At 49.3% G+C, this 26852-nt stretch overlaps 1 protein-coding gene across 6 annotated transcripts in view; it reads left to right on the top strand.

Annotated features, from left to right (window-relative positions):
* Window positions 1–26852, top strand: part of SARDH (sarcosine dehydrogenase) — a 103267-nt gene that overhangs the window by 8843 nt on the left and 67572 nt on the right. For all 6 annotated transcript variants that reach the window (XM_076074729.1, XM_032973222.2, XM_032973225.2 and 3 more), the window contains 9 exons: window positions 1519–1698; window positions 3065–3188; window positions 4356–4456; window positions 5931–6035; window positions 7817–7946; window positions 14731–14817; window positions 17147–17237; window positions 17593–17734; window positions 26355–26438. In XM_076074729.1, coding sequence (XP_075930844.1) covers window positions 1519–1698; window positions 3065–3188; window positions 4356–4456; window positions 5931–6035; window positions 7817–7946; window positions 14731–14817; window positions 17147–17237; window positions 17593–17734; window positions 26355–26438 — 1044 coding nt within the window. The remainder of the gene's footprint in view (window positions 1–1518; window positions 1699–3064; window positions 3189–4355; window positions 4457–5930; window positions 6036–7816; window positions 7947–14730; window positions 14818–17146; window positions 17238–17592; window positions 17735–26354; window positions 26439–26852) is intronic.

Raw genomic sequence — 26852 nt, 5'->3', positions numbered from 1 at the left:
ATGCCTGTGCTGTTTTATTATAAAAACAATATTAATAATCACGTGTAATCGGTAAAGCGGGCAACAGGAAGGAGACCAGAGTCAAGGATGGCAAACACAAAAGGAATTGGAAAGGAAAGAGAGAGAGAAACAAACATAATGAGGAAGTGGATGTAAAAAGGGGACCAAAAGGTGGGGAATGATGAGGATGGGGAGGAAGAGGCTCCATGAGGGCTGCTGCTGCACGGAGGAGCAGCAGAGTCTGTTTTCACTGGGGGCGGGGAGAGGGGAGTGATTCAGAATGGGGGTGGCGACGCAGAAGTCACGTGACTAACTGGAGGCGTCACCTGATTTTACATATGTAGATAATCTCTTAAGTATTAAGAAATGTTTACAGGAGGATCCTGCACTGGTATGTTATTCTTCCCAGTTGATTATTAACGCATGTTTTATATTATATTTCATGTTTTATATTATATTTCATGTTTTATATGTTGGAGGAAACTGGAGTACCCGGACAGGACGTCACGGTGGCGAGTATACAGGAGGCTGTGGGTTCAATCCTGACCACCACATCTCCGTCATCCAATCAATGCAAATTATATTAAAAACATAATTTCGGGAGAGCAAGTAAAAAAAACCAATGTATTCCTTCACTCGAGACAGTATCATCTAAAAATTTAAGCAACCCGATTTCGGCACAGAGTACCATGACAGTTTTAAATTATGTAATCGTATGTAACCTTGTTTTAGAGAGGAGGCAAATGTTTGGTTGTATATATTGACTCAAATAAAAATCCTTTGATATGATAAATAATTAACTTTCTCATCTTCACAACATGATAATCTGTGTTGGCGACAATAAAGCAGCCACAGACTCAGATGCCAGTGTGATCTGCTTTCCATTTGCATTGGTTTAACAGGGCTGACTGCTGATGAGACCCAGAATGTCAAAACCGGTCCTGAGTTTGCTTCTTTGAAGAATGTCTCTTGATAATATTTGTCTGGAAAGCTGATAGGCTGATTGGACTTAAATATATCTTTGCTTCTTTATTAAAGGTTTGCTTATATCTCGTAAAAAAATTGGACGTTTGGCGGCCGTGGAAGAGGAGTTCCTGAAGCCTCAGATCGTGGATCCACTCTCTTTACATGAACAGTGTTGCCTCAAAGTTAACCCACGAAAAATTAATATCTTGTCCTGGTAACCCCCGCTGCCCACCCTTCGTATATATCCACTTTCTTTGGAGTGGGGAAGGGGGTGATGGGGGTGATCACATCCCCCTTGAGACTTCAATTGATACTGTTTTTGTTATATTTGCCAGAAAATACATTGCCATTTATTATTATTAATGTAGGGCCCTATTTAAAAAAAAACTTGAACTTTTATAACCGTCGCCGCCACCCTCTGAAGTGACATTGAATAGATTTACAAAACGGTCTGCTCCACGGTGATGACGACGACGATGATGACGGCGGTGGCGGTGATCGCAGCGGACGGCACTGACCCTCCTCCACGTCCCCCTCCCTCCGTGCCCCCAGCTGGGCAAGGCGTACGGCATCGAGTCGCACGTGCTGTCTCCCGCCGACACCAAGGTGCTCTACCCGCTCATGAACGTCGACGACCTTTACGGGACGCTGTACGTGCCGGGCGACGGCACCATGGACCCCGCCGGCACGTGCTCCACCCTGGCCCGTGCCGCCACGGCACGCGGGGCCCAGGTCGGTAGACTCCGGCATCCCCCTGGCAGTGGGCGACGAGGGTGAGAGGTGTGGCGGACGACAGAAGGGGGCGCAGGTCCAGGGGTGTGGGAGAGCCAGTGTTGAGGGTGGGTGCGGTGCAAGGAGGAGGTGTTAAGTCTGCACAGATGCAGGGTTGAGTACCGGAGACGCGGTGGCGAGATGTTAACTACCTTGCCTGGTATGGAGGAGGTCGTGAGTTCGATCCTGACCCTGATACCTGTATATTTGGAGTTTGCGTGTTCTCCCTGTAGTCACGTGGATTTTTCCCCGGGTCTGCTGGTTTTTCCCTCCACATTTAGAATCAACGTGCGAGTATTTGGCTGCTATATATTTCCACATGCTAAGCCACTTCGTTGAGCTATAATTTATGATAGCTAGGTTGCTTCTGAAAAAAAGCTACATAGCTCTGTGGGCCTTACCTGGTGAAATAAACATTACTCTTTGGTTCTTTCGGTAAAGTCACATAGGTATAAAATAAAATAAATCACGACGTTTCAGGCACAAACTGTTTTTAAAACAGTCTGCATCAGCAGCAGGCCATGCTGTCCCACCTGATGACGGATGCTTGTGTTGCGCCCGAAACGTCGTGATTTATTTTATTTTATACCTACGTGACTTTACTGAAAGAACCAAAGAGTATGGATTCCTGCAGTCACGAAAGCTTCAAATAAAGATTGAAATAAACATTGTTTAGTTTTAGTTTAGACATAGAATGAGGGATGCACAAGAGGCCCGTGTGGGAGACACGGAAAGGATGGTTTCGGGTCCGAGTGTGATGGACTCATGGAGGATGAATGAGGGAGACGAACAGAGACAATGGGGTTGAGTATACGAGACACAGGCTCCTCTTGCCGGAGACACCAGCAGTCGCCGGGTGGAATGTGGCATCACTCCGTGGTGTGCGTGGCTGCTGCTGCTGCTGCTGCAGCAGGTGGTACGGCAAGTCCTCGTTTAACCACGTGGTAGATGCCTTCCTGAAAAGTGCCGCTTTAAGCAAAAAACATTTGAAGCAAAAACCATTGCCCAATAAATAATGTAACGAGAAAGTTTGGCGAGGTGCGACAAACACTCACGCAGTGAGATAGCGGGACAAATAACTGAGGATACGCCGCCACGTTACTGTGTCATTCTGCGTATCAAACCGCTCAGCCGCGCAGCTCAAGAAAGTAGTTCGTCGTCGTCTGCTCAGGAACCGCGTCATAACGGTGCGCGTTCCACATTGTGCGAAAAGTGTTCCCTCGTGATAGAACCACGTTTTAGCGTCAAGGCGTTGTGTGAACACCACGCGTGAAGCGAGGACTTAGCGCGGCGACCCTGTATGCGGCTGCTGCTGCTGCTGCTGCAGGTGATAGAGAACTGCGCGGTGACCGGCGTGCGCGTCGAGGAGGACGACATGGGCGTGGCGAGGGTGCGCGCCGTGGAGACGCAGCACGGCGTCATCCACACGCCCTGCGTCGTCAACTGTGCCGGTAACAGCGTCCAGTGACGGCCTCCAGTGACAGTGTCCGGTAATGACCTCCGGTTCCGCCGCCACCAGTGTGAATGGGGCGCTGCGGTGGTGAGATGTTAACTCCCTCGCCTGATATACAGGAAGTCGTGGGTTCGATCCCGACCCTGACGCCTGCTGTATATTTGGAGTTTGCGGTCTCTCTCTCTCTCTCCCTGTGGTCGTGTGGATTTCTCTGGGTCCTCCGGTTTTTCCCTCCACATTTAGAATCAACAATCATTTCGAGTATTTGGCTGCTTTACATTTCCACGTTGTAAACCTCTTTAGTGGACGAATCATTTGTGGCCAGGTCGCTCCTTAAAAAGAGTCAATAGCTCAGTGGACCTCACCTGATAAAATAAAATAAAAATGTTTTATGTAGTCTAGCATAGTTTAATTCGTGTTCTGCTCATATGAGCATTGAGTTGGGGGTTCATCTCCCGTTTACAGTGCTCTGAGCCTTTGGTGGAAATTCCACGTTCCGGTCGTTAGGCAGTCTATTTGGTGCAATTAATGGGTCAAAAAGGGTTCCTTCATCGGGACTACTATGGAACTTGATGTCCATATCAGGATTTTATTTTTTCAGTGGAATCCCATTGGGAAGGGCTGAGATAGAAGGGTTAAAGGAGAGCAGAACGTGTTCTACTTCTTGTACGCTGAGAGCTCTATGATAGATGGGGCGGCATGTACACTCCTCACAGACCGAGGGGGCGGGGCACGTGGGGACAGATAGATGATGAGGAGAGGGCCCCGCTCTGGCGCAGTGGGGGAGTGGAACTTGCGCGATGCCGTGTGCTCACCCACTGCATCGATGCGACTGGGCGCAGGACTGACCCGCAAGATAAATTTGCACTGCGTTGTGTTGCAGAGCCATCCACACACGTTTAACAACCGCTTTCTAACACCCACCTGCGCTGCTACGCGCCGCGTATGTTTGTCGTGTTTGTTCGCCACGTGACAACTTTATTTATTGGCCATGTCGGGTGGAGTAGGGATCACGACGCACATTTCTACTCACGCGATCTGACCTGAAACTCAATTGTGAATCTTAAATGAGTTCCTGCTGCGGCCAGCTCTGGTGGAGTTCACCCTCCCACCCCCGTCCACCTGTGTGGCATGCCAGCCTCAATGGGTGCTCTTGTCTTTGCAGGGGTGTGGGCAAGGAAGCTGGGACGAATGGCGGGGGTGAATGTGCCTCTCTGCGCCATGCACCACGCGTACGTGGTGACGGAGCGCATTGAGGGAATCCAGGTGACCCGTGCGGCGAGTGTTTGTGTGTGTGGGGAGCGGTAGTGCAGTGGTTAGCGAGCTGCGCTACGAACTCGGGGTCCTGAATTCGATTCCTGCTCACGGCGAACACCAGTAACGATTATCTGAACCGGTCCTGGGGCCTCTGCTCGGTCGACTTAGCCTCAGATGAGTGCGTGGTGCGGTGCGTAAAGCTCGCCACTCGGGAGACAAAAGTGGCCCAACGTGGTGCTGGCTCTCTTGTGTGCCGTGCTCACTAACGGTACTTCCCCCGAGACAGTCGTCTGTTTAGGCTATGCGGGTGATCTTTATCTTTGCGAGTGTACATACGGTGGGTTAAACCGTTTTCAGGATCCGTCCCTGGTTCCCAAAATGAGGAGGAACTGGTGACCGATTGCAGCGGGCGCTGTGTAAGGAAGGCGCTGGCCGGCGCTGGCTGGCGCTGGCCAGCGCGCGCGAGCCTTCAACCGCATCGTCACGTGACCGGCTGAGCCGGGAGATGGAATCGAATGCCCCACAACAACGGGAGCGCGCCGCACTGTACCGAGAGCTAGAAGCCCCGCGTGGTTCTCCATCGCTCTCTCTGAATGACCCCAAAAGGCCGATCATCGCCTTGCTTAAAAAATGTCCTCGGATACCCTCTCACATTATAAGCACAATTGATTCTGAGCCGTCGATTCTTCACGGTAACTTCACCTGCAAGTGCATTTGACTCGTGAATCCTCGTCTGTTGAAGGTCTGCAAATAATTTGCCCGAGCCGAATTAAGACGATAGGGAATTTATTATTTGACATTGATTTATGATTCTGCAATACTTTGGTGTCACATGCGACGCAGTTTTTTTGTTCTGATTCATAATTGCTTAATTCCAGTACTTTTATTTGTTTTTTTCATTGTGGTGACCCAGGTTACACGAGCAATGAGCCTCGATTCTGGCCTCTGCAGGTCTCACCTGGTTAAGCGATAAACGGTGCCACGGTTGCTAGGAGATGTTAACAACCCTCACCTGGTATACAGGAGGTCGTGGGTTTGATCCCGACCCTGACGTCTGCTATATATTTGGGGTTTGTGTGTCTCTCTCTCTCATCATCACGGTGGCTAGGAGATGTTAACAACGCTCACCTGGTATACAGGAGGTCGTGGGTTTGATCCCGACCCTGACGTCTGCTATATATTTGGAGTTTGGGTGTCTCTCTCCCCATGGTCACGTGGATTTTTCTCCGGGTCTTCCGGTTTATCCCTCCACATTTAGAAACTACATCACACGTTTTAGAGTATTTGGCTGCTATACATGTCCACGTCAAAGCCACTTCATTGAGCTATTGTTTGTGGCGAGGTAGCTTCTGAAAAAACAGAGCTATAGAGCTCAGTCTACCTTACCTAATAAAATATAAAAAAAATGGTTTAATAGCAGCTGCCTCTTGTTTGTCATTTGAAGCGATGAAAACGCGATGTTTCTCGTGTGCGTTTGCTCTAGAACATGCCCAACGTTCGAGACCACGACGCCTCCGTGTACCTGCGCCTGCAGGGCGACGCGTTGTCCGTGGGGGGATACGAGGCCAACCCCGTCTTCTGGGAGGAGGTACGGAGTCCATTACCCGCCCTCACCCCACATCACCCGACGTAGCCACACTATAGCAATGACGAGTACGAGTTATAGCACAATTTAGCACGGCACGGCAAGTCGCGCAACGCGTTTCGGGGCGCGTCACCGAGGGGCGTGCTGGGTTTCTGCTGCTGCTGCTGTGGTCTCCGAAAGCGGCAGGTCACGGGGGGCGTGTGCCACCGCTCTCGCCTCTCTCGCCTCTCTCGCCTCTCTCCTCTGTCGCCTCTCACGCCTCTGTCGCCTCTCTCTCCTCTGTCGCCTCTCTCGCCTCTCACGCCGCTCGCCTCTCTCGCCGCCCTCGCCTCTCTCGCCTCTGTCGCCTCTCTCGCCTCTCTCGCCTCTCTCGCCTCTGTCGCCTCTCTCGCCTCTGTCACCTCTCTCGCCTGTCGCCTCTGTCGCCTCTCTCGCCTCTGTCGCCTCTCTCGCCTCTCTCGCCTCTGTCGCCTCTCTCGCCTCTGTCACCTCTCTCGCCTGTCGCCTCTCTCGCCTCTCTCGCCTCTGTCGCCTCTCTCGCCTCTCTCTCTCGCCGCTCTCGCCTCTGTCGCCTCTCTCTCCTCTGTCGCCTCTCTCGCCTCTCTCGCCTCTGTCGCCTCTCTCGCCTCTGTCACCTCTCTCGCCTGTCGCCTCTGTCGCCTCTCTCGCCTCTGTCGCCTCTCTCGCCTCTCTCGCCTCTGTCGCCTCTCTCGCCTCTGTCACCTCTCTCGCCTGTCGCCTCTCTCGCCTCTCTCGCCTCTGTCGCCTCTCTCGCCTCTCTCTCTCGCCGCTCTCGCCTCTGTCGCCTCTCTCTCCTCTGTCGCCTCTCTCGCCTCTCTCTCATCTGTCGCCTCTCTCGCCTCTGTCGCCTCTCTCGCCTCTGTCGCCTCTCTCGCCTCTCTCGCTTCGTCGTCATTGTAGCCCCGGTGCAACACGTCGCTGTTCGGTGGGCAAGGGGCCTCTCTCACCTGATCAGAGAAGAAGTCTACGTTGTGTCCTGTTCATCAACAATATTTTGATTGGCAAACCTGCACTGGACTTGGCTCAGTAATTATTCCCATTGTCAAACCCAAGAAACATCAGGCGTCTGTCGAATTCCCTTTTAAATATCCCTGGAATTAAGAATTTGCCGTTGCAGCACCATTTTGGAAGAACCTTGGTTCCTACTTAACATCGTGAATGTTCCATCAAAAAATATTCTGAAGCAGGAGATTAGTGCTGGACACAGTCACATTTGCCAACGTGATTTTTTACTTTGATCGTTACCCGTGTATCGATAGTTCAACGTTAATGTGCCATTGTATTGAGGGACTACTGCTACTGTGTGGTGTTGTCTTGCTGTGGTCTGGAACTGCATTGTTGTTGTTTTTGCTGCTTTTTCCCAAGCTTAATCAATCGTAATTTTTCATGAATACATTATATATTTACTCATTTAACTCTGGTTCTTTCGGTAAAATCACGTACAAACAAATTAAAAGATAAGAAATGTATTATTGAATTAATAAGAAATTAAATTATTATTAAATTTAATTTCTTTCTACGTGACTTTACCGAAAGAACCAAAGAGTAATTGCTGCAGTCACGAAAGCTCCGAATCTACTCATTTTTAGTTACTTTCTTACTATTTTCTCTATTTTGCACTGCTGTAACTTTGCTGACGCCGTGCCCATACTGGACATTTGTGAAACAAGAGCTTCATAGCTCATTGGTATTCCTCCTCCTGCCGTTTAAATAAACATTCTGATTGATTCTAATTCTCTCTCTCTCTCCCGCGTCGAGCGTAGGTCTCCGACAGCTTCGCGTTCGGCCTGTTCGACCTCGACTGGGACGTCTTCGCGCAGCACATCGAGGGCGCCGTCAACCGCGTGCCCACGCTCGCCAACACCGGCATCAAGTCCACCGTGTGCGGCCCCGGTGAGGCTCGGCCGTGGCGCGCCGGGGGGGATTGGCGGTGGCCCGGCCGGCCCGACGCGCTCGTATGGTCTCCGGCGCGGCCACGGAGCTCGTGACAATTCGGGCTTCGGCGTTTCGGAGGAAAACGGGGACGGGTTTGGCCGAGTGCCGACATCCCGAGCGAGTGCCTGGGGCCTGATCGCCGCTAAACCTCGGAGAGTGAATTTACACCGAAACAAGAACGGTTTGTTTTAAAAAATCGAATCCGCTGCACCTCGTGTCAGATACTCCCACTGTGACCTCTGGAAAGTCGTGGAAAGCCCCGTCAATGATTGCGGAATCGCCAACCGGACCATCGACCACACGGCAGTTGAACCACTGTGAACTCCAAACGCTCAGCGGAGGCATTGAATCATATCCACCACACATCAGCTGAAGCCAATTGCTGGCTAACTAATGTCGACGTAGACTTATATAACTTGTTATTCGCCCAGTCATACGTAGAGAGAGAGAGGGAAAGTACTGAGCCAGCACTGCTGAGAGCCTCGGTTCAAATTCGGGTTTCAGCCACCTGTCATTAAACCAGTGTCAGGAGGATTTTTACCTGACCAATAATGACGATGCAATATTACAATGTGATTTCCTGTTCGAATGAGGATTATGACACTACTCATGCCCTGTTACACCCCTGAGCTAATGGTGGAAGCTCCATACTCCTATGGTGGGGGCGAGCCAATCCACTGTTGACTCCCCCACAAAGTGATGCTCATTTTTATCGAGCACGGACAGATGATTGGCTGAGTCAACCTTCAAACCAGGAATTGAACTGTGAACCTTTCCTATTGCGGACCGGCATTCTCTACAGCCCATTGCTAATCCGCTGCTAGATGAAGGCTCCCCCACTCCATGGCGATGCTCCCACACTTGATCAGAGCGCATGGGAAGGTGGCCTTCTTGGCCAGTAGATGGCACATCCTGCAAGTGGTCCTTGAGTTCGCAGCTTTGCCCCAGTGGCTCCCAGTTTCAGTGTCCGAAGACTGCACTTCGGCAGTGATGTGGTCGAATAGTGGCGCGTTTTCTGCTAAGTTGCAGAGTTTGTGGTTTGAACCCAGCGGCTGCCATGGTTAATACCGTGAGTGTATTGACTAAAAAAATGCACGCCCTCTGATTTCACAGGCAACGCTAAAGATCCCGTGACGTTGTTCGAAGAAGAGTGGGCAATGTGTGCCGGCGTCACGGTTCAAATTGGCCAAGTTTGAAAAAATATATACTCCTAAATAATTTATTCGGGTAAAACAACAAAGCAATGTCCACACCCCCTCCTCCTCCCCCCTAATGGAGGACTTTATCCATCTGTGACACAGCACCTTCTTGGCATCCTTGTGCTGTAAGAATAGCACAAATACCAAATCAAATTACTATAAATGTAAAGCTGAACTTGTTTCCACGATCATGTGGTGGTGTGCATCTATATTGGTAAACTTGACCGAGTGGTCGAAATTCCACATTCCTATGACAGAGATATGCTTTTATCTTGGGCTCGACTCATTTAATAGATCAAGTTCCAGTGAGACCCATTATCTCAGGCATAGCGTTCTATAAACGTAATTACAATAATCCTATTATGGATAATAATTTAGTGTCGTGCCAAATGACAATTTCCCCCCGAAATAAATGTTTACACTGGGCAGTGCATCACTTTGTGGCGAGATGTTATCTCCCTCGCCCGGTATGCAGGAGGTTCGCGGGTTCGATCCCAGATGCCTGTTGTATATTTGGAGTATGTGTGTTCTCTCTCTCCATGGTGGTCGCATGGATTTTTCTCCGGGTCCTCTGGGTTTTCCCTCCACATTTCGAAACATACGTTGAGATTATTTGGCTGCTACAGATACGATGCTTCTTGTTTTGGTGCCATTTCTTAATTAGTATTTTTCATTTTTTTGCTCGATAGTAAGCTTTTCATTTGCTTGATAGTAGCCGTATATAGGATTTGGTCCTTATATATAATTAATGTACAGCGTTATTGGATGCTATTAGCATGAATGACGTTATATAAAATTAAAGTATTATTATTAGATCAGTCACTTTGGCGAACTATATAGTGTGTGGCCAGGTCGCCACTAATAAAGAGCTAATAGTCCAGTGGGCTTTACTTGGTGAGTAAAATAGTTTAGCAATTTTGTGTCACACAATGGTCCTGAAAGATGATGGCACAAACATAGCCCTGGAGTCACTGCAATTGCCTCCTATCCACACGAGATACCACATCAATTTGTCATCATCATCATCAGCAGCAGCAGGCATGGTCAATCCACAATTGGATTAAGGCCCCTTTCCAAATTTCCGCCACGTTTCACGATCCCACCATCTCCGAGGCGGACGACCTCTCAGATTCATTTCCATACCCCTGTAAAGAACGTTACGCAGAGATCAAAGTGTTATTTTGAGTTCTCAATGGGAAATTGCCAAATGAGGTGATTAACCGAATTTAATATACCGCACAACCACCGGGCGAATAAACTGTGGCTATGAGCTCGCCGCCCACACTGGACAACCCAAATCTATCATGGGCGGCTGAAACCGAAAATCAAAAACCAGGAAGTCAGTGGGCCCACTCGGTGGCACGTAGCTGCTTCTGTTATAAACTTACTCCCTGTGGTTTACCTGGCACGTTCGTTTATTAGTGGGCGTCTTTCAAATTTGATATCCGGGCTGAGGCACCTGTGTGCGGTGGCTCAATTACTCTGGTGAATAGATTGCGGTGTGGAATCGGAAAGGTCACCAGAAGCCTCATCTATTTAATTCTGACTCCTCGACGCCCGGAGCACAAGTGTGATGTGATTACAAGTCGAATAAGGTGGTGCAATAGGCAGCAAGGTCAAGAGGTCATATCGGGCACTGCCGTTGATGCCGCCATCATTCCCTTCTGCCAGACTCCCACCAACTCTCCTCTAAGGAGTGACATCTCGATCACCATCACGTGTCCATTATTCTGCAAGCTCATGGGCGATATTCATTTATAAGGCAATTACCCAAAGATCTGTACTTTATCAGATGTATTAATACCGAAATCCACCAAAAAAAATCTGTGACGTGTGTGTGATTATTCACGATTCCTAGATTTCTTACACTACTTTAAAAAAAAAACGTTTTATGCAGGTGCTGCTGCTGCAAGGTCTTGGAACCAACTGGAGTCTCTTCTCTGAGGATTCCCGCCCTGCCATCTCTTTACTCTCTTATACATTATTGAGGTCAAAAGAATGCAAAACTACGCATTTACAGAATTGTTTGGTAAATTCATTTGGTTTTAATTACTTAATTTATATTTTTAATATCGTGTTTATTAGTGTGTAACGCTTGCTGCCGTGTCTGTTTGTTGGCCGAGTCACCCTTGAAACAGAGCCGCGTAGCTCCGCGGGTAATTTACTGGGATACTCAACTTCTCACTCTATATAAGTCATCTCTGCCATGGGTCCCCTTCTGTAGCCAGTATTGCTGACTCGTTCAGTCGCTATTGAGGTGAGGTAACGGCGTTCGCCGCTTGTTGCAGAGGTTCACGATTCGAATTCACCGGCCGCCCAGGTTATTACTGCGGTGTGCATATGAACCATAACAACATGATCCCCTGATGTAATTATGCAGGAGTCGGCCCACTGTGTGCTGGCACCAGAGTCCGCATTTGTCAAATTTTGAAAAATTGCACCACAAATTGCTCATTTGGGACCCTACGTAGAGCAACCGTCGCGCCCCTGCTCACACACTCGTGCCCCGAGTCACTCTTGTGGATGGCACTCACGCTGGTCTCATGAGCCCTCACCCGGTTCAACAAAATCAAATTGAAACTTTACTGCTTCCTCTTTGTGACACAGTCAGCATGTCCTTCAAGGACCACTGTTACAGCCTCGTCTCCAGCTTGATGTAGTTCAACCCCCTTCTTGTTATTGCGCTCGTTTACCCAGAGGGAGCCTTGTCGAGTCTCAAGACTCTTTGTCAGGAGGGTCCTGCCAAGTTTTTCAGTCCGGGGCAATGTTGCTGGCTGCTGTATGCAATCCCAATTTAGTCAGAATCAGAATAATTATTTAGACTGGAGGAATCCGATGAGCTATGTAGGGTAATTTGCAGTGTCATTTTGTAGCATCGGGATGTTGTTTTTGCCCAATATCAGCTGCATTGTCTGGTTTTCTTTGTTAGCTATGGGAGGAAACCGGAGAACCCGGAGGAGACAATAGGAGATCAATAGGAGAATGTACAAACTGCACGCACAAAGGCTCCCCAGTCGGGAATTGAACACAGACCCTTTTTGCCGTATCGACTTTGGGCGGCAGGGTGGCACAAGTGGGGGACGCTGTAAACACAGTCCACGCGCCATTCAAAGACCACTCTCAGAGTTTCATCATTATCATCATCAGCGAGCTTGAATTAACTCAATCGTCATAATCAGCCGTGTGCAATCCACTGCTGGATGACGGTCTCCCCCCAAGCTGCCGTCACCTCGCACAAGAAGCCGAGTCTCATCGCCCCGTCTCACCGGCAGACGTCCCGTCGGACGCGTCCAGTTCCTTTGGCCTACACTCCATGACTAATGTTATTCGTCGGCCATCATCCCTGCGAATGACAACACAGGAACATCAGGAGATGGGGCACCATAGCAATGATGGTGAGCTGAGGGGCGAAACCGTGCCCTCTGGGTGTGCTCAGCGGTGTGGACTGGCCACATTGCATGGATATTAAAGAACGTCGCATTCCCCTGGCCAGATTGAATGTCACAGATCATTGCGTGCGTGCGTACGTGTGTGTGTGCCGGCTTGTCACCACGTAATCATCCCCCGGGGCCACCTAGAGACCAATGCACAGGCGCAATGAGTCCTCAGCCCTGCTACGCTGGTTTGTGGAAGATGGAAACCAAAACGAGGAAGAAGGGTCACAGATACGCGTAGATTCTGTAATGCGGTTCCAACATGCGCTTGTCTTTGGAAGTTTTTATTTGCGGTACCTGGGACAAAATGCGTTTGCTCATTGCTACTCATGCTTTTAATGCTGGTTTGTGTGTCTTTAGAGTTTGGTCAACCCTTTTAATGATCTTGACTTAAAGCTTTCGTGACTGCAGGAATTCATGTAGAACAAAAAACTCCGACGTTTCAATCGCAACCTGATGACGATTGCTTGCATTGCGATCGAAACGTCGTAGTTTTTTGTTAATCTTTTTGTTCTACGTGAGACTTTACCGAAAGACCTAAAGAATACCTTTTAATGATTTCTCAAGTGCTGCCCGTTAGTTCAGTGATAGGCAACCTAGACTAGTTAGTGGGCCACGTGAGCAGCCTTCCTTCACTTCAGTAGGCCGCAAGCTTGACGTGGTGCTTGTGCACTCATTATCATGACCTCAGGCATCACCCTCGACACACTGAGACCAGGCCACCACGAGGGGATCCACCCTGGACACACCTAGACCAGGCCACCACGAGGGATCCACCCTGGACACCTAGACCAGGCCACCACGAGGGGATCCACCCTGGACACACCTAGACCAGGCCACCACGAGGGGATCCACCCTGGACACACCTAGACCAGGCCACCACGAGGGATCCACCCTGGACACCTAGACCAGGCCACCACGAGGGGATCCACCCTGGACACACCTAGACCAGGCCACCACGAGGGGATCCACCCTGGACACACCTAGACCAGGCCACCACGAGGGGATACACCCTGGACACACCTAGACCAGGCCACCACGAGGGGATCTACCCTGGACACACCTAGACCAGGCCACCACGAGGGGATCCACCCTGGACACACCTAGACCAGGCCACCACGAGGGGATCCAGCCTGGACACCGAGACCAGGCCACCACGAGGGGATCCACCCTGGACACACCTAGATCAGGCCACCACGAAGGGATCCACCCTGGACACAACTAGACCAGGCCACCACGAGGGGATCCACCCTGGACACACCTAGACCAGGCCACCACGAGGGGATCCACCCTGGACACCGAGACCAGGCCACCACGAGGGGATCCACCCTGGACACACCTAGACCAGGCCACCACGAAGGGATCCACCCTGGACACACCTAGACCAGGCCACCACGAGGGGATCCACCCTGGACACACCTAGACCAGGCCACCACGAGGGGATCCACCCTGGACACAACTAGACCAGGCCACCACGGGGGGATCCACCCTGGACACACCTAAACCAGGCCACCACGAGGGGATCCACCCTCGACACACCTAGACCAGGCCACCACGAGGGGATCCACCCTGGACACACCTAGACCAGGCCACTACGAGGGGATCCACCCTGGACACACCTAGACCAGGCCACCACGAGGGGATCCACCCTGGACACACCTAGACCAGGCCACCACGAGGGGATCCACGGGCCGTAGGTTGCCCCCCACTGCTTTACTATATTGACCAGAGGTCACTTAAAGAAGGGGTCTCAGAGGTAGCTCTGTGATATCTACATCTGTCGGCTAATCTCTGACACGAAGGGGCTGCACCGCTCTGAGACAGTTCCGAACAGGCATTTCGCCTCAAGACCTAACGGCAATAACACAATTGGGATTTCATTGGGGAAAATTACAATAATAATAATACAAAAGATTTCTACTTTGCGAAAAGTTGACAGTGTTTTTCCTCTGGACATGGGAATGTAGAATTTCCACCACTGGCTCAGTATTGCTGCATGCTTTTTCGAGACCAGCACCATCACGTGCTCGTGTGAAATAGTGAGGCACTTGGGACTTTTTGTACGGTGTTTCTTTAACGCTGTGAAACATTGTGCACGTGTTCTCCCAGAATCCTTCACTGCAGACCACAAGCCTCTGCTGGGAGAGTCGCCGGAAGTGCGTGGATTTTTCCTTGGCTGTGGCTTCAACAGCGCAGGTGAGGGCTCTCATGCTCTGCATCTCTCTCACACTCACTCTCATGCACTCACACTCATGCACTCACATACACACATTACCTCAAACAATCACTCTCGCATTCACTCTCACATCTGACCTCACATTCACTCTCACACATCCACTCTCTGGATTAAACAACCGGAGTATGAACCACGGCAGCCGCGGGCCTCGAACCACGGACTTCTTGAACAGGCGGCATGATGGCTAGTCCAGCGCTGTGGAGGCTGTGAGTGTTGGTGGATAACACAAACTCGTGAAACTAATCACAAACGCCCCACCCGTGTGGCATCAAAGTCACAATCTCCTGGCTTGCCAGGGTATGATGGCAGTAAAGCACGAGGGTTTATTTCCACCTGTTTCCATCTGTACGGGGATTGTGCGTTTACCCCACACGCACTTGCGAATTTCTCCAGGTTTTCTCCAGTTTACTCTATAATCGACTCATTAAATCGAGTTGGTCAAACGAACCAAACTAGGACTACAGAGCTTGGGAAATTCTTGGCACCCGGTTCTGCATGCCTTCCCGTTTGCCTGTGATTCCTCATGCCTCTACATCACTCGTTCTCTGAAAAGGAACAAAAACTGTGCGCTTAATAAAAACTATTTCTTCTTATTTTACAACATCTGTGAATAGAGTTGAAACTTAATAACAAGTGCATTCCAGTAATATTCAACAGGGTCTTGCGTCACAGAGGAGTTTTTCAAAATGCAGGCGAGGTAAAATGTGTATCCTCGGAAGCCCCAAATGTTTACTTGAAAATAAAAAAATAAATGTTTTACATATAATTCAGTGAAGATACGCATAATAAAGAGTGAACGGATTCAAGTGGACATGTTTCTGCATGATGTTGGAAACAGAATTAAAATTTTCAGTGAGATTAATTTGAATTGAGGTAGAAGCTTTAATTCATCGCAATCTCTGACGTTAATATTCGACCAAGCTAAGAGTCTTAATAGCTCATTAAATGTCACTTGTGGGAATACATTTAAGAGGAGAATTAGATGCAGTGTTGTGCTCGCTATGAACTGCACTGTGGAAGAACGAAACGTTTCAAGATTTAGAATTTACTTTTGGGATGTAAGGCAGGAAAACTTCGAGGCATGTCTTAAAATAGTTAATCGTGGAAATGTATTAATGCAGATAAACTGGTTAGTAATGCCTTGGTAAAAGTGTAGTGACATGGAATGTGTCACTATGGAGCATAGCGTGGGTTGCTGATAGAGATGGGGATCTGCGGTTGCAGCAGCCCTGTCTGTCAGCAGGTCACGTGACAAGCAGAGGGAGGGATGTAGGGCAAAGGTGATAGAGGGGGCACGTGAGGTGAGCCCGGGAGCCACGAGTAGGTTCAGGAAGGGGGGCGTGGCCCGGGGGCGGAGCGAGGCCACGCCAGGAAGATAAAAGGGGACACCGAGAGTCTGGAGTGGATCTCCGCGGGCTGCTGGAGTCTTCGTCGCCATCGTTACCTTCTCGGCGTCGTCAGTGAGGCAGTCTGCCAGCTGTCCTGACTGAAGTGTACCTTGTGAAGGCTATAATACATAGAGTGCCTCCCACTCCTAGTGTCTCTAAGTGTATCACTACAAATGTGTAAAATACAAACTTAGGCTCGTGCATATGTCTACGTGTGGACAACAGGAGGTCTAACTACAGAGATCACAGAGATTCGTGGAGTCGTTCTCATTTGGAATAAAGTACACAAAGGCAGCCAGAACCCGCATCAACAATTACTCAAGCTCTGTGGTCCTATATTGACATGATGTGCCAACTCCACTCATGAGTGTTTCATACACGTGGGGGGAAACCGGAGTACCTAGGGAAAACCCACACGTGTGAGGGGAGTGACCCTCAATCCCTGCACAGGTGGAAATTGACCCACTTGCTGTACTGCAATCACATCCTGGCCAAATCCGTAAGATGGCGACCTCAACTCCCACGGGTGGAGATGGCGTTTCACCGGTGTGTGCGTGATCGACCAACCCTTACTTCCACAGTGCTGGATTACAGGTCAAGTACAGCATAGCCACAGGCGAGCTGGCAAATGTTGAGCCCTCTGCAGCGTCCGGTCACTCAGGCAGCAGCCTCGGGCGTGCAGCTGGCACAACGAGTGGTGGGCAATGTAAGATGGCGAATCTCCCAGTCACTGGAGTCTCTTAACCCTCAACACCTGGGTCTGTCACGTGATCTCTTGCTGGTGAGCCCGCGGCACTCTGTGTACGGAGCCAAGCGCGGGCGCCTTAGTGACATCACCGCCACTCGGTGCATCTGATGCGTGGTGTGGTGCGGTGCGCGTTTTGCGTTGATGCTTGCGAAGGGATGATGCTGGGAGGTGGCTGTGGCCAGGAGCTGGCTCACTGGATCATTCACGGACGCCCGGAGAAAGACATGTTCAGCTACGACATACGGTAGGGAACGCAACGCATTGTCATGCGAGACGATGGAATACAAGGTCGCATATCCGACTCCCTGGGGCCATAGGGCTGTGGGTGGATATGTGAAAAGGTCAGATACGTGAATATCGCCTGCACCTATTAGGAAACCACTGGAGCTATGCACTTTTAAATCTTGATTGAAAACTCATTTCTTTAGAACTGATTTTTGTGTTTAGTTTGTTGTCCTTCTCCCCGCACCTCCGATTAGCTCAGTCGGCTACGTACGGCACGAAAGAAGTTCAACGTACGTACATACAACTCACCACTGCGTCACCCTCAATACGTACGTGCGGTGTGTGTTCCCCCTCTCCCTGCCCCGCCCCGCCAGACGTTTCCACGGCTCCATGACGAATAACAACCGCTGGATTCGCGAGCGGAGTCACGAGTCGTACGCCAAGAACTACTCGGTGGTCTTCCCGCACGACGAGCCGCTGGCTTCCCGCAACGTTCGCCTCGACCCCTTCCACAAGGTCGGCTCACGCTGGGGCGGCAGCGCAGCGGGAACCGATTGTTGCCACGCAGCATTAAGAGCCTGGGTTCGATTCCCAGCTTGTGGGAGTTGGGATGTCCTCTTCCCCCCCGTATTGTCCTGTTTCTCTGGTTTCCTCCCATAGCAAGAAAATAAACAGCATGCGCAATGGAACTGGTATTGGCCAAAGCATCCAAATGCTGAAAAATTAACCTGAAAATTTACTAAGTTGGGATTAAATGCAGCACCAGCAGTGGCAGCAGCAGCAACGTCGCCTCTCTACTTGCAAAAAAATAATCTCAAAACTCAGTGAGGCTTTACTGGGTAAACAAGCTGAAGAGTAATAAGAATAACCATAACACCGCCGGCACTAACCTCACCGCCGCTTACGTCACAATCCGTGGTGCGTTCATCCAGCCGGATGTTGCCATGGTCGTAAAGTTCAGCTCTCGGACAAGTTTCGGGTCGTGCCGCTTGTTGTTCGGCACGATGTCCGACGTTTCGCTCCATGTGCTGTGGTGGTGGGAGCTTCAGGAACTGAATTCAGCAACTGGAATGTCAGATGATAGACCCAAATTTAATTTAATATTCTTGTCCGTTAATGCACTGTCTATCAAAAGTTACATAACTTTTAAGGACAACTACGAATCAACAGATGCTGTTTTGTATCAAGTTGGAAGCTGTAGGACATCTATGTATGTATGTTGAACTTATTTCGCACCGAACGTAGCCAGCCGTGCTAATCGGAGGTGCGGGGGAAAGACAAGAAACTAAACACAAATAGCATTTATAAAGAGAGTGCGTAGCTCCAGTGGCTTCCTAATATCGTAAGGAAGAGCATTCCAGACGGCCGCACAAGCTCATCTGAAAGTGCTCAATGCGGTGAGCATCTTTGTTTGCTGGTTAGCCACAAGCTGCTGCGAGGATGACTGAAATTTGCGTGATGATGTTTTATGTTCCTTGACGAGATCAGCGAGGCATCGTGCTTCATGTGTGGCGATCACTTTGTGTGTGATGAGTGCGACCTTACAATGTGTCCATGCGGCAAACGGAAGCCAATGCAGCTCGGCGAGCACCGGGGACGGACACGGTCGCATCTCGAGGTGGGCATGCGGAGTCTGCGCGCGTGTCGCGACGCAGCTCCAAATACTTCACCGTGGCCTCGCCTGTTTTAATAACTTAAACAAAGACAACGCTGCTGCATTGGCAGTGGTTCACAAGCACAAATAAGCAAATAAATCGGCATGCTCGTCAATAACAACACTGCCCTGGAGAGGCAAACATATATACATACACACACATACATATATATGTATATATACACACATATATTATATGAGGTGATGTTTAGCTGTCTCTGAATTGACGTTCCTTAGTATAGAGACGGTTTGAGCAATGGCCTTCGTCCCATCGTCATCGCAAGGAGATCTAAAACGTCCCTCTGCCACGCAACGTTTGCTCTGCAGGTCAGTGTTGTTGACAAACGTTTTTATTTATTTTTGTGCACATGAACCACTGCAAATGCAGCAGCAGCAGCTGCAGCAGCGGCAGCAGCAACAGCGGCAGCAGCGGCAGCAGCGGCAGCAGCGGCAGCATTTCTTGCTTTTGTTTAATTGAGTAAAAACAGTCTGCTTACTGAACGGCCTGGCATTCGCATCCATACCCGTACAAGCGTGACGACTGTCTGCATCATCTGCATCCGAGATGCAGAAGCACACGTTATATCGGCCACAAGGAAATAAGATTGCTGTCGATTATTTGTCTTTATACAGAGACCTCCTCTATTGAAGGAAAACTTCCTGGGACGCGTGTTTTCCCGACATAATGGATCAAGGCTTTGTCAAGAGCTCGTTTGAAAAAAATAAAGCAACAAACGACCAGCCCCGGTCACGTGACCCTGCCCGGTGCAATGCGAGGAGTCGGCGGCACCGCGGCTGTTAAAGGTCACGGCGCGCCGATCGTCGGGAATAATTTTATGCTCGGGGAGTCTGGTCCGGTGACCCCCAGGCTCCACGTGTCCCCCAAAATAAGTAAAAACCTTCACAAGGGCCAATCGAGCGGTGGAGGGGGCGACGACTAACGGAAGGAGGCCTGAATAAACCCAGCGGGCGCACGTCTTCGCAGTACATAAAAACGATGAATACGTAATGTAGCGTGACACACCTCAGTAGAGTAGATAACTGAGGTAGCTAGTTTTTATTGTTATTTTACAGTGTTCCTTTGAATCTCCGTGTGTGTGTTTATTCCGCGTTGAATGCGTCAGTTTTGTCGACGCGCACTCTCCCTATAGTCACCGTGCATATTTGTGTTTTGGAAATGTTCATAGTTTATTATATAAAATACGCTCGGACACGTTGTCTAGTTTCCTACAAAGCAAAGCCTCAAAGTTGCTTTTTCCCCCCAGAACTGCGCTGGTTTGGAATGTTTGGTAACTTTTGTTTTTTGTTTTGTGCGTGGGCAGAAACCCAATACCCAGTGGTGCGGTCGTAAGACTCTAACGTCCACACAGATGGGTTCACGAACCCCACCTCCTGGCCACTTCGCAGACAATTTGGCTTGGGGAATTTTGCAAATGTGCGTGATCCACCTGCGTCCGAGGCACTGGATCGTAGGCGTGCGTAGCTAGCGAGCCGGCTCGGACGCTCTTGATGCATCTGTTTTTTTTTTCACTGTGACACAATGGGAGCACGGTCCGATGCCGCTGATCGCCATTGGAAGGGAACAGAAATTCCGAATTGGGCTCGGCAGGACCAGTACCCAGGGAGGTGGGGATCGGACTCGCTGTCCTGACCAAGTGGGGAACCACGCGCAGGGGATGTGGAGGATTTATATTTAGAGGGAGAAGGGAGACAGGTAACTCACATGCCGAGGGAGGGGTGGGGAGAGGAAAGAGGAGATCTTGATGTGTCTGTTAATCTATCAAGCATCCGAGATAGCCTGAGACAATCCTGCTTTTCATATCCCAGATAATCTGAGATTATCAAGGCCGTCGTATCAATACAGCATTTGTATTCCCCCCGTCAGGAATACCCCCGGTTTGGTGAAGGCAGTCAATGCAGCACTGTTTACACGATCGTTGGTCCTGCACTGGTTTGTCTTTACGGTGTCAAGGTCCACGTTCCTATGGCAGGGACCGACCTGTCCGTAAGACATCCACTGTTGACTTCCAGCAAAGCTGTGGTGCCTCATGTCGACCTTTGAACTTAAAAAAAACAAAACAATGTATTTACAACAACAACAGTGACGACCGGGAGCAGTGGTGCTCGTCTCCCTGAGCTGACATGCACAGCAGGGGCTCAGACGACGTCTCCCAGCAGCAGTGACCGACCAAGTCGGAGGTAACGAGAGGGCCGGAGGAGAGAGGGAGCGGGGGACGAGGCATCAACATTTAAACCCCTTGACATTTCATTTGCGAGTCAAACGCTCCGACGACAGCGGCACTCGGCCACAATGTTGGGCACGCAAGGAGCGCCCGTTTGGGATGGGGGAGCCGGGGGGGGGGGGGCGGTGGAGGGGGGGGGGTCGAGCAGCCGCGTTGAGAGCTCCGGGCGAGTTGAGTTGACATTTAATCAGGCCCTAATGAGATGAGATGCCGAGCTGATTGCAAGAGGATTTAAATTATCTTGTGAAGGGGATGGAGAATCCCTCTGCCATTAATGCTTGTGTCAGGGTGTGGAATTTAGCTTGAAGTGATGCCAAGGTTAGGCGCTGGGGTGGGGGAAGTTAATTAATTCCTTAATTCATTAAATTATCTTTACATTACACGTGGTCAGGTGCCACTGTGGTTAGAGAGCGTGATTCACATCCGGACGTGTGTGGGTTCAAATCCTGCTCAGTCGGAACCTCGGCTCGTGATCCCTTCTGGGGTGGTTAATATATTCCTCTCCACTTGCTCTGCTCTCCTCCGCTCACTCTCCTACCTCTCCCCTCTCATCTCACTCTCCTCCCCTCCACGCTCTCTCCTACCTCTCCCCTCTCATCTCACTCTACTCCCCTCCACGCTCTCTCCTACCTCTCATCTCACTCTACTCCCCTCCACGCACTCTCCTACCTCTCCCCTCTCATCTCACTCTACTCCCCTCCACGCTCTCTCCTACCTCTCCCCTCTCATCTCACTCTACTCCCCTCCACGCTCACTCTCCTGCCTCTCTACCCTGAACTCAGTCCAATTCTCCTCCATGCCCTCTCCCTCTGCAATGGCACAACCTGTGGAATTTGATATCGCGGGAACGTATTTCCCGACCTTTCCCCGGTTGCCTCCTCTCCACACTAGGCCGTGTCGCCTCCTCGCTGGCTCCTCTGTGAATGTGTTGGTCACACGCCAGTCGAATTGAAATGTCTACTCCTCTGACCTGCAGTCAGACAGTTTAAGTGACTCACAAATATTAATAACGGGGGCCGTGGGAGTGGGGGGGGGGTTTGTTTTGACAGTCATCGGTGACTGCTCCATTGTAAAACCCCACGTTGATTCACAGCTGGCTGGAACCCAGTACTCGAGTCAAGAGCTGCATGGCTCACAGGGTTATACCTAATAAATGAAAAATAAACAAAATAAATTCAAAGCCAATACTCGAGCCAACAGTGATAATTGCTGACATCGGTCCAAACCCGATGCACAAAAGACTGCTGGCTGGTGTAAGTGCTTATGTTTAATTTCATGTGTATCTGTGTGTGACTGGGGAGACAAAGGCGGCCGGGCGTGGTGGTCAGGCCACACCATCCCTCGGTGCACCGTGCCTGCCTTCATAGGTGCTCGCTAACAGCACTTGACCCAAACAGTCTAAAAAGCTACGCAGGGGATCCTTTGTCTTTTTATTGTGGTTGTATGGTGCCGATTAATTAGTTCGCATTCTATTCCAAATATGATTCAGAACTAGTTATTATTGGTGTGTGTATATACCCAGGAAAGCCTCATTGAGTCCGAAGACTCTTTCCAGAGACTCCTGCCAAACTGTTAAAGTAGGTGGCAATGTCATTGATCAGTGTTCAGATGTTTGGCCAATGTCAGTTACCTTGTCGGGTTTTATTAGCTACTTGCCTTTTGCCCGTCCAAGGACGGGTGAATGGCAGTAAATCTGAAACTTAATAAAGAATTAGAAGCTTTCGTGATTGCATAAATTACTCGTTGTTTTTTTCGGTAAAGTCACGTATGTAGAAATACAATAAAATTATATTAAAATAAATCACGACGTTTCGACCGCAACACAAGCGATCTTCATCAGGTGTAAAAAACAAATAGCGAGGGAGCACATAGGATGACATCAACGCAACACATAGAGAGCGTTAAACTTACACGGAGGTAAATACAACAAGAAGATGAGAGACGAGAATTCAACAAACCTAAGAAAAATTACGTGATGCAAACCAGTCGGCCAACAACACAGTTAGACACTTGCCTGGCGGACCACGAATTTCAGAAGAGTAATTTATGCAGTCACGAAAGCTTTAATTCTTTATTAACACACTTCTACGGGGAAGTTACCTTTACAATTCTGTCCTAAACTTATTGCCCTGTGTTGTCTTTTCTTCGAAGTGCCTCATAGTGCTTCGTCTTTTGTGTTTTGTTGACCGTGGTTTGTGTTTGTCTCTATGCTTCCGTCTGCTTCCGCCCGCGCCCTTGCGCCCATTCCTGCCCTCGGCCCCTCCCCCCACCTCTGCTGCTTGTTTAAGCCTCTGTCTGTTCATCCCTCCGGCCCTTTTCCTTGCTTCTCTGTCCGTCTTTCCTCTTCTTGCCTCTTGGTGTCCCTGTATATGTATTTCTGCTACCTTGTACCTCGTATTTGTTCACTCTGTCGATGCTGGTGTGTTCAACCCAGAGGGTGAACACGAAATTTAGCACTCTTCTGAAATTCGTGGTCCGCCAGGCAAGTGTCTAACTGTGTTGTTGGCCGACTGGTTTTGCATCACGTAAATTTTTTCTTAGGTTTGTTGAATTATCGTCTCTCATCTTCTTGTGGTATTTACCTCCGTGTAAGTTTAACGCTCTCTATGTGTTGCGTTGATGTCACCCTATGTGCTCCCTCGCTATTTGTTTTTTACACCTGATGAAGATCGCTTGTGTTGCGGTCGAAACGTCGTGATTTATTTTAATATAATTTTATTGTATTTCTACATACGTGACTTTACCGAAAAAACCAATGAGTAATCTGAAACTTGCAAGCGAAAAGCAGACCGCGAAGTGATATATTCATTGCATCAATTCGTGTGCAATTTGTAAGTGCGCAGTGACACAGACTTATTTAATTTTAAGGTTATAATCCCTTGTTCGTCATGACGTCCTTTTTACTTCTATGTCTCAACAGCGTTACGGAGATCACGTGACGTGAGGGTTCTGCCTTTGTAGTGAGGGTTGTGAGTTGACGCCGAGGAGTGGGGAGGAGGCACCTCGCCCCTCATGTGGAGTGACGTCAGCCGCTAATTATTATTGATGGGGGGGGGGGGGGTGTCCATTTGGAAGATGTCACCTGTTAATGATTATTAATGAGGGGGGCTGTTCGATGTGGAGTGACGTCACGCGCGGGACACACGGACATTCTCGGCTCATTATCGTAATAAATGGGCAGAAACCGGAGATCCCGTAGCAGACCCACGCAGAACACGGGGAGAACATCCACACTCGACACAGCAAGGGATCCGAGTTGAGTATCGAACCCAGGCCCTTCTTGCCGTGAGGTACAGGTGTTACCGCTGCACCACCCTGCAGCCCACACCGATACCTTCACGAGTGGTGTATGCATTCATAAGGTGAACAACTGAAGGTTAGTACAAGTTGGTGGGGTCACACCCGATAGCTCATTCCCCCGCGGGTCGACGATTGATGTCGAGGGATTATAAAAACGGTGCGAAGTCGGTTGAGGTCCCTCTTGTGTGTGTGTGGACGGCGAGCATCAGTTAGACCACCAGTGGGTCCACCCCACTGACGAGTCCAAGCATTGTCATGGCACTTCACTTGTTAAGTATATAGCGAGGAGTGGGAGGGCGTATGGTGGAGCAGTGTGGTAGAGCGCCGCACTACAAATCCGGTGAGCTGAGTTAAATTCCTGAACACGGCTAACGTTGTTGCGCGAGTGATATCCTAGCCGGTCCTGGACATCTGCCCCACTGGTTCACCAACCCGTACTGACTAGCGTGGTGAAGTATGGTCAAACAACACCATTAACTAACATGGCTGACATTATTCGTAATTATTATTACGAGTGTGTATTAAAGAGCAATGCAATATTATGTTTTATGATTTCCTTGCATGATCCCTTGATTGATCTTTTTTACACGGGTGTCCTAGGGTGGCACGGGACACACGCACACAGATAGCCAAACGCTTCATGAGACATTACAGACGTTTTATAATCCACAACAGATGCTTGAAAACACGGTGATATTAAATTTGTTAAAATAATATGCTTTCCCTAAAACAATGTCGAGGATTGTTGTCGTGATGCCCATAATCCTCGCCAAAGCTTTGAGTTTAATTGCCGGCTCATTCGTGACTTTGGCGGCCACTGCATGAGTTAAATTATTATTCCCGCTTAATTAGAGCTAAATGGGACCTTGCACTGAAATCCAAACACAGCCAAATGTCAGCGGTGCATGCCTCTTGAAGTTCTTGCCAGCTTAGAGAATGTGAGTGAATACTTAACGCCTGCTCCCCACAGCAGAACGGATGTTTTGGAGGTTTTCCGCGCTCTCTTCTTTAAAGGCAACGTCTTCACATTTCTTAGCACTTCTCCGTTGAACCATTTTGTTGGTTCAGCGGCTCTTAATTTTTCGCAATTTATTTAATCCCCTGGCGACGCTCGTTATGTCCTCGATTACAAAGCAAGACGGAGTGGCACCGTAGGAGGGAGGTTGTGGCCTTGGCCGGGCCTTTGCGGGTCACGTTCGTTTTCCGGTGGTATTGTAAAATCAAAGGGACATTTCACGTCACATCTCTTGGCATGCCTCTAAAACGATGATGATTGTTTTGATCATGATGATGTTGATGATAGTAATGATTGTTGTTATCACGATCGGGATTATGATGGTATTGATGTCGTTGAAGATGGTGGTATGATGATATTATTTAGTCGTGGTGGTCGTGGTATTGGTGAAGCCAAAGAATGCGGTTATAATAATGATGGTCATGTTGATAATGAGGATGGTGGTAGTCGTTATGATGATGATGGTCATGGTGATTGTTATAATGATAAAGATGGTGGTGTCGACGTTGATGGTGGTTGATAGTGATGACAATGATGGTGGTAGGGGTGGTAAAGGTTGTTGTAGTTGTGATGTTGATTTTGGTGGTGTGGACGATGAAGACTGGTAGTTATGTTGACGACGACAACGATGACGGTCGTAGTCGATGATGGTGGTAATGTTGATTATAATGGCGGTGGTGTTGATGATGAATGCGGTGTTAGTTGTGATGACAATAATAGTGTTGTTCGAAGTTGATAGTGATGATGGTGATAATGGCCATGATAACGATGATGGTGGTGGTGGTCATTATTGTTGTGTTAATGAAGAAATGTTGAATGATTGTTGATGACGGTTATGCTACTGCTGCTCCTGCCGATGATGATTATGCTGATGATGATGACCATGTGATCCTCATGGATTTACTCTTTGTTGATTTTGAACAGGTTCTGCAGCAGCAAGGCTGCGTTTTCCAAGAGCGTCACGGGTGGGAGAGACCTGGATGGTTCAACTTGGAAGGAGCCGCTGCCGTACGTGTTCAATTGTTTTGCATCTCATTTCCCTCCGTCACGACCCCGCGCAGTTGCGTTGCAATTCTTACGGCGCTTTGAGATGCAATTTTGCGTGCATCACGCCGCTCTTTGCAAAATGCAAAATGTTTATCGCTATCGAGCAATAGGGCAGCACAGCAGGCAGAAGTTTCCCACCTGAGTAAAGCCCAAAGAGCTGTACAGCTCTTTTGCTCATGAATGCGTATTCATAAATATGTATAAATATGTCATATGTATTCATAAATATGTATAAATATGTCATATATATATTTCACTTTAAAGTCTTTTTTGTTCTCATTAATGTCGGAACCCTCCACCACCCGACACAGTCAATTAGTAATGGATTTGTCACGTAGACAAAACGTCAAATAGTTTACTACTTCAGCCCACCGG

The sequence above is a fragment of the Petromyzon marinus genome, chromosome 50, assembly GCF_048934315.1.
Source record: "Petromyzon marinus isolate PM22_M1 ecotype Great Lakes invasive population chromosome 50, UKy_Petmar_22M1.pri1.0, whole genome shotgun sequence".
NCBI lineage: Eukaryota > Metazoa > Chordata > Hyperoartia > Petromyzontiformes > Petromyzontidae > Petromyzon > Petromyzon marinus.
Note: the sequence above shows the minus strand (reverse complement) of the source record. Positions and strands in the feature narration are given on the sequence as shown.